Source organism: Helobdella robusta (genome assembly GCF_000326865.2).
Source record: "Helobdella robusta unplaced genomic scaffold HELROscaffold_26, whole genome shotgun sequence".
In the NCBI taxonomy this organism is placed as follows: domain Eukaryota; kingdom Metazoa; phylum Annelida; class Clitellata; order Rhynchobdellida; family Glossiphoniidae; genus Helobdella; species Helobdella robusta.
The window spans coordinates 2,193,238-2,202,140 of NW_008704349.1; the positions used below are offsets into that span (position 1 = coordinate 2,193,238).

The window sequence follows — 8,903 nt, forward strand, 5'->3', positions numbered from 1 at the left end:
CGGTTTTTACTAACTGTTGATTGGAGGAAGTATCTGTAATATTGATACTTTGTTTTGTAATAATGTTCTTAATTCAGTAGTAGTAATTAGTTTTTATGTCATTTTTAAAAGATAATTTGCTAGTACATAGATTTGTACGTATTACAATACACACGATTTTAATGACATCTGTGTTGGATGCATCGTATTGAACACAGTTCGAAAAAATTTGAAATGAAACAGTCACAAATAAGCGGAAGTCAAGAAACAAATTGACCGGAAATAGATGTTCAAGCTTGCCGGAAGTCATGTGATTGCATCGAACGGCAATTGGTTGCCGTTGATCTCCGCCATGGTCGTTGCCGCCGTGGCCATTCAGATTGATCACGTGGTGTCCAGTTATCTAAGCGCGGGAAATTTTAACAATAAAAGTAGGTAATGATGATGATGACAACGATGTGGATGATGATTATGATAATGATGACGATGTGGATGACGACTATGATGATGACGATGACGATGACAAAATAAAAATATTCACAGACTGTGTGTTCGACTTTCAAACGCGCCCCAATTCGAAATGGGGTTCTTTTCGCTCGCCAAATCACCCCAACCACTATCCCAATCCGATCACGTGCGTCTACTACTTCCGGTCCTATCCATGGGAGCGTGTGGTCATTGAATTTGTGGAATTTGACCTAGATTTCAGTCATGGAGACGCGTTCAATCCCGATAAGTAGGTCATCTGATTGACTTACGGATGAATAAATGGATTGACGGATAAAAGGATAGATGGATTGATGGATGGATAGATAGATGAATGGATGGATAGATGGATGGCAGTTGAATTGATGAATGGTCGGTCGAACAATCTTCTGATGAAATTGAGTTAGTGATGATTCGTCACGTTGATTTACAAACGTAAAAATTTCACTTGAATAAACATTGGTAGAAAAAAGATAAAAATTTTTTTGAATGAATAAACAGAATGATAGCGAGTGAATGAATAAAGGAATTGATTGACTGACAGACGAATGAAGGAATGAACTAATTGATGGGAGGATAGTTCAAACTGGGAACGAAGATTGATTGATTGATTGATAATGTTGCAAAAACATTTTTAGGTGCGATTTTGCAGACACTTTGCTAATTGAGACCCAACAACAAACAATGCAACAAAACTCCAAACAACAACAATACAACCGAATTGGCATATACTGTGGCAAGAAACTACCTCCGCGAACAATGTCTTCGGGGTCTAATATGCGTTTGACCTTCACCTCTGGCACCTTTAGGTTCATGAACTCTAGAGGGTTCTACGCCAAATATGAATTTGTCAACGGTCAGTTTGGGTTAAGAATGGCTAGGTGGTGTTGGGTTCATGTGCCATGGTCGTAATAATATTATAACATAAATAATAAAATACTTCGAATAATAATAATAATAATAATAATAATAATTGTTATTATTATTATTATTATTGTTTTTCAGATTTTAAAGTGAATTCGCTGCCAATGGTTCAAGACCGAAACAATGGTTAGATGGTCAATTACCGTCATCATCACCATAATTATTATTACCCTTGCCATCATCATCATCATAATCGTCATCATCATCATCATCCTCATCATTATATAAACCAACACCAACACCACCACCATCATCATCATCATCATTACCACCATCATCATTCTCTTCCTCCTCCTCCTCATCCTCCTCCTCATCATCATCATCGATTTCACCCACCGAATAGAATGCAAATTCTACTACTCAAGCTTCCAAGCCGAAGCATCAACAAACATCGCCACAATCAGTCACAGCAACAACAACCAGCTAAGCAGCTACCACAGCTACTACCAGCAGTTGCAGCAGCAGCAGTCACAGCTTAGCAGCCGCAACAAGGGATACTTCACTAGTCCCAATTACCCTGGATTGTATCCTAAAAACACTACGTGTTTTTATTACTTCAGGACGGATCCGTTGAAGGCCGTCGTTTTCAACTTCAAACATTTTGAAGTCGATGGTGTGCCACCGAAGTTGGTGCTGCTGATGATGATAGTGGTGGTAGTGGTGGTGGTGATAATGATGATGAAGATAGATTGTTGTCATCATGTTATGATGTATGTGGTTATGACTAAAAATGATTGATCGCGAATGATGAAGATGATGAAGAAGATGATGAAGAAGAGAGGAAATAATTTGTAGATATGTGGTGAGGATGACGACGATGATAATGTAATGATGATATTCATAATGATGATGACGACGACGACGATGATGATAGAGATATAGACGTGACAATGTTGCTGATGTTGATGCACTATACTAATTGAGGCAATTTTCTTGTCATTCATTTTTTCCATCCAATCCATCCATCAATCAACCAATCAGACAATCTTTTTCCTTTTCTCTTTTCTGAATTGATTTTTTTTGTTTTTTGTTTGTGAATGTTTTAAAATTTCCTAGGTCGTATATTTTATTATTCATTCGTTCGTTTGTTCGTTCGTTCGTTCATTCATTCACTCTTTCATTCATTCGTTCGTTCGTTCGTTCATTCGTTCGTTCATTCATTCATTCATTCATTTATTCATTTATTCATTCATTCTTTCATTCATTCATTCATTCATTCATTCATTCATTCATTCATTCATTCATTCATTCATTCATTCATTCATTCGTTCATTCGTTCATTCGTTCATTCATTCATTCATTCATTCATTCATTCATTCATTCATTCATTCATTCATTCATTCATTCATTCATTCATTCATTCATTCATTCATTCATTCATTCATTCATTCATTCATTCATTCATTCATTCATTCATTCATTCATTCATTCATTCATTCATTCATTCATTCATTCATTCATTCATTCATTCATTCATTCGTTCGTTTGTTCATTCATTTACTCGATCTCCCAATCTTGAAGGTAATGAGAAATCAAATTAAAACGAGTGTGACTCTCGAATGAATTGAATACATTGTAGTCGTCGTCGTTGTTGTTGTTGCTGGCGATGACGTTGATGGTGACGTCATAGTGTTGTTGTTGCTGTTGTTGTTGACGTAAGAGGGATGTTGATGATGCTCCTTCTGTTGATGTTAATGTTGTTGTTGATTGATGTTAATGTTGTTGTTGCTGTTGTTTTTGTTGTTTTTGTTGTAGGTATGGTAATGTTGTTGTGGTTTGATTATAAGTAATTAGTTTATTCATTCAAGTGTGTGTTCATTCATTCAGCTCTTCGTTCGTTCGTTTATTCTTTCTTTCATTCATTTATTCATTCATCTAAATTCTTCCTTGCTTATTCACGAAGATAAATCTCTGACGTTTGAGAAAAATGTTTCAGCATGCAACAAAAAAAACAAACAAGCATGAATGAATGAATGAATGATTGAATGAGTGAATGAATGAATGAACGAAAAAATGAATAAATAAAAGAATAATGAATGAACGCTTGAATGAATGGACCGTTCGAATGAATGAACAAAAACAAACTGGTATCAAAACCTATATACGAAAATTGGTAAAAATGCTTCACGATTGAAATTAATGTTACACCATGAATAAAGGAAAGAATTAATGAATCGATGAATTAATGAATGAGATAGAGAACTGACGCGTGAATGAATGAACGAACGAACGAACGAACGAACGAACGAACGAACGAACGAATAAATGAATGAATGAATAAACATATATCTAGACGAACGACAGAGCAGTAAACAAAGTAAAAGAATGAAATGGGAACTGATAAATAAGCAACAGTAGCGTATGGATACAGAAACGTTAACGGCGTACTAAACACAAATGTGTCGCCTTAGATAACCCAGCGTCATTATCAAAACGTCTATCTCTACTACCACCACCACCACTACCACTACTACTGCTACTGCTGCTACTATTACTATTACTATTACTGCTGCTGCTGCTACTACTACTACTACCACTTCTACTACTACTACTACTACTAGTTACTACTACTATACTAAGCACGCTGATAATTTTACTTACATTTCAAAAAATATTATCACATTCACAAGCCACTCTTACAACTACTGCTACAATTTTTACTACTACTTCTTTTTACTACTATTACCACTACTACTACTACTGCTACTACCGCTACTACTGTGCAACTAGTACTGCTACTACTACTACCTCTACAACAACAACAACTACTACTACTACCACCACTACTACTACTGCTGCTGCTGCTGCTACCACGAGCGCGCATCTATTTTAGCAAGCAGTGCATTCCTGCCGGGAATTCGTCGCGCTCTGATTTATAATTGTGTCGGCTTACTGCACCGACTCTATAGTGTAGTAATCGTATTAGTATTTCTGGAAGTAGTAGTAGTTTGAGTAGTTGTAGTTGCTGTAGTTGCTGCTGCTTTGTAGCGAAAGTAGCTGCAGTGGCAGTAGTATTAGTTATAATAATAAATAATTGTTTTTTTTTGTGTAGTATTAATGCAATTAGTATCGACTGTAGTAACAGTACTTGTTACTTTTGTGTAGTTGTAGCAGATGTAGTATAAGAATTGGTAAAAGTAGCAGTTGTTGTAGTTGTAGTAGCAATAGTAATAGTAGTAGTAGTAGAGTAGAGTAGTAATAGTAGTAGTAGTAGTAGTAGTAGTAGTAGTAGTAGTAGTAGTAGTAGTAAGTAGTAGTAGTAGTAGTAGTGGTGGTGGTGGTAGAATTTTTTTTAATTTATATTCTTTGTTTTTTATTTTCGTACTGATTGTATTTTATTATCTTTAATGTTGTGAAATTTTTTCACCAATCACTTCAATGTTTATTTGCTCTGACGTGTCCAAATTGTTTGCTGATGTGTGCTTGTCTGTCTGTACGTGTGCGTATGTGTGTGTTTACGTGGGCATGTATTTGTGTGTGTGTGTGTGTTTATTTAGCATTTGATGGAATATACACAAAATGAAGCATATGTAATCAAGATAACAATGCATACGTACCGATGTAGATTAATGAAAATTATTTTGTATTCCTATTGTAGACTTGATCAGCAAAAGAGTTCGTACTAAAACGCACTGCTAAAAATTTGATGAAAGCATCGTCAGAAAATTTTCAAATGTTTGCATATACATGATGGGATAGTCTAGCAAGTGCTCTAACTATTGTTGGTTCAATAAATAATGAACACGCAACGAATGTTCTCCATGCTGAGCCTTGAATCTACCTGCTTTGCAATGAGTGTGTCGTGTGTTATTGCATGTGTGTATCTCTGTGTGTGTGTCTGTGTGTGTGTGTGCGTGTGTTAGTGTGTGTGTGTGTGGGTGTCTGTGGAGTATGTTTGTGTGGGATGAAGTCATCACAACAATGCATACTGACGATTTTGTAAGTAGCTTGTGTAGAATGTGTGCTGTTCATATTACAACTGCCTTTCAGAATGTATATAAAATTCCTTTTACGATTAAGCAACAATTATATAACAAAGTTGCCCTATATGCAGTTTGTTAGTAGTGCTCTACAATAAAACAACGAATACGTTTTAATAAACATCATCTCCTGGTAAAGAAAACTAAAAAAGTCATATTTCGAACGAATAATCAATCAGATGAAGAACAGAGTTCATTAGATTTGAATCCAGAACCTGTGAGTCTGGGTCATGGAAAAAATTGACAACCTTGCAAAACATTACTGCTGCTCTGGCATCGCTGCTCGTTAAAAATTGTCAAAAATTTAATTGGATGTAGTAGGAGACACTTTCAGTGTTCCTACCGACCAACATCGTCCGAGATGATCCCTCTTTCGCTTCGCAGTGCCCTTATGACCTGATAATTCAACGCATCCGATTGTATGGCTTACTGGTTTTGTAAAATACAAATCAAAATAAAATCATAAAAATTGTTATAACTAGAATCATCACGTGTGTGTTTGAGCGTGTGTGTGCGCCTGCGTGTATGTCTTATGTGTGTGTGTGTGTTTGATAGAGTTCGAAGTATCAGTTAGAAAGCTTAAAATATTCACGAATAAGTTCTTCAATGAAACAGAGCATGCAGGCAATTATTTAAATTCTCTGAAAAGTTGGAGGCACTCTTGTAGTGAGAATTCTTCAAAAATCAACCACATTATACTGCTTTTAATATTCGCATGTTTGTAAATTCACTTTTTGAAGAAAACTTGAAGTCTAGGAAAATAAATTAACGATTTTATCAACTTCAAATTGATAAATATGTGTTTGTTTTAGTGTGTGTGTGTGTTTGTGTGTGGCGTGTGTGTTTGTGTGTGTGTTTGTATTTGTGTATATGTGTTTATGTATGCCTGAATTTTACTTAATTCATTTTTATTTTCTAAGCAGCTAAAAGATTTTTTCTTTGCAGCCAACCAACAGTTAGTGTAATTAGAAATAATAATGATCTTTGTTTATAGAAACATAGAATATTCCTCTTTCTCTCTTTTTCTCACTTTCTCTCTTTTTCTTCTTTCTCTCTCTATAAAAATAAATATTTACTAGTTTACCATTTCTAAGCGAAAAATTTTATTTAGTTATCTACGGTCTCTAAGCAATAAAATGTACTCTCTCTCTCTCTCTCTTTTTCTTGCTTTTTTTTTTTTTTTAATCTCACTTTCTCCTTTTATATGTGTATAGTTTACCTTATCCAAACAATGAAAACTTTATTTAATCATTCACAGTTTCTAGGCAATAAAAAATACTTTTTCTTTCTCTCTCTACCTATCGCTTTCTCTCTCTCTCACTCTCTCTTTTTTTTCGAAGAAAAATAATGATGATTAGGACAATGATTATTTATTTTCTTCTTCTTCTTCTTCTTCTTATTATTATTATTACTATTACTATTATTATTATTTTATTATTATTATTATTGTTAAAGAGAGTGGCGACACGTAATCTCTTCAGCTTGATTATCCAGAGACATTTGGAACTTTAATTTGATTCCATCCAAATTTTTTTCTACTTTCTTTCATTTGTTCATTCAGGCGTGCATTATCGAGAATATATTTTTATTCACTCTTTCACTTGTTCGTTCGTTCTTTCGTCTGCTCGCTCGCTCATTCATTCAATCATTCATTTATTCATTCATTCCTTCTCTCTATTTTTATTTTTCTCTCTTTCTCTTTCTCTCTCTATCATCAAATTAATATTAATTTTTACATAGATGCCGTGATACGCAACAAAGTGATTTCGTGGAAGTTTCCAGACTGAGCGATATAGATTGGCCAATATCATCATCATCGTCGTCATCTTCATTACCATCATCATCATCATCATCATCGTCGTCGTCATCGTCATCGTCGTCGCGGCCATCACCAACGACATCTTCATCATTATCATTGAGGAAAGAAAACAGATTAGTCTTGCGTCGGCAATATAATCATCAGCAACATCAACATCAACCACAACAACAACAACACGAAGAACATCATTATCCGGAATATCCACAACTGCAACGCCATCAACAACAATATCAGGATCGTTATCAGCAATATTCGCAACATCCGCAACATAATCATGACTCACAACAACAAAAACAACAGCATTATTATCAACAAAATCAACAACCACCAATTTCTTATCAACAATCGCACCAACAAAAACTTCAACATCATCAACAACAACACCAACAACATCAGTACGATGACAATAGCGAAGCGTACTTGAACAGCAATGACAATTATTATTACAGCAACACCATCAACAACAACAACAACAACGACAACATTGACAAAGGAAACGCTGATGATAACTACGACAATCGAAGCTACAACAATGACGTCAGCGGCGATAATGATGATGATGACGTTGATAAAAATGATGATGATGACGATGATGGTGATGAAATTTTCCGACTGAAACATTTCTACGGCTTAAGAATGAAGGGACAAGATAAGAACTACGCACTAGTAAGGAAGAAACGACATCGTCATCATCATGACCACCACCATCACCATCATCATCATCATCATCGTCATCATCGTCGTCGTTATCATCGGTGCAACGATTATCGTCATCGCCATCATCATCATCACGATTGTAAAAATGACCTCCCCGGTCGTCATCAGCTGCCGATGGGACATAACCAATATCATCGACATGTTTGTTTTATGAAAAAACAACAACAACAACATCAAAAAATTCAAAAACAACAAGAGAAACGATCTCTAAAGCTGCATGTAATAAGACAACCATCACAAAACCAGCAACAACATTACCAACAACAACAACATCATCAACAACAACAACATCAACAACAACATCAACAACAACAACAACAACAACAACTTCGACAAAACCATCTCGGCAACAATCATTATCATAATTTGGTTCAACAACGTCAGCCGCAAAAATCACAGCAAAGTATTGATTTTTCCAGCTATTCAATAACATTACACAGACGATTAAACAATCCTGTTACTGATATTACAACTACTACTGTTACTACTACTACTACTACTACTACTACTACTACTACTACTACTACTACTACTATTACTACGACTACTCCTACTACTACAACTACTACTATTACTACTATGTTTACTGCTACTACAACTGTTATGAATATTATAACAACTACCGTAACTTTTGTTATTACTACAACTACCGCTACTACTACTACTACTGCAACTGCAGCTACCACTACTGCTGCAGCTACTACTACTCTAATTTTTGTCACGCCACCTGTCTCCAACGAGCACGATGACGTGGATAATTTGAAATCGTCATCACTGCCAAACTCCTTATTATCATCATCAGCATCGTCTTCGTCGTCATCATTATCTTCATCTTCATCATCATCGTCGTCGTCATCTTCATCATTCTCTTCATTGAACTCATCCAAAATAACAGAAAAATACTTAGCGAAATCGTCGTCATCGTCATCTCTTGTATTATCATCCTCACTCTTATTATCAGTGTTAATGCCAGCATCATTTTTATCATCATCATCAGC

The 8,903-nt window shown here is 35.4% G+C and overlaps 1 protein-coding gene across 1 annotated transcript; it reads left to right on the forward strand.

Moving 5' to 3' along the window:
- Positions 1-331: 331 nt before the first annotated feature.
- HELRODRAFT_173504 (hypothetical protein) lies at positions 332-3,354 on the forward strand (the record flags this gene model as incomplete). The annotated part of the gene is made up of 6 exons (XM_009020110.1): positions 332-410; positions 523-715; positions 1,104-1,321; positions 1,471-1,515; positions 1,733-2,002; positions 3,293-3,354. 6 exons carry the CDS (start codon positions 332-334, stop codon positions 3,352-3,354), a joined length of 867 nt encoding a protein of 288 aa, XP_009018358.1.
- Between the last annotated feature and the right edge of the window lie 5,549 nt (positions 3,355-8,903).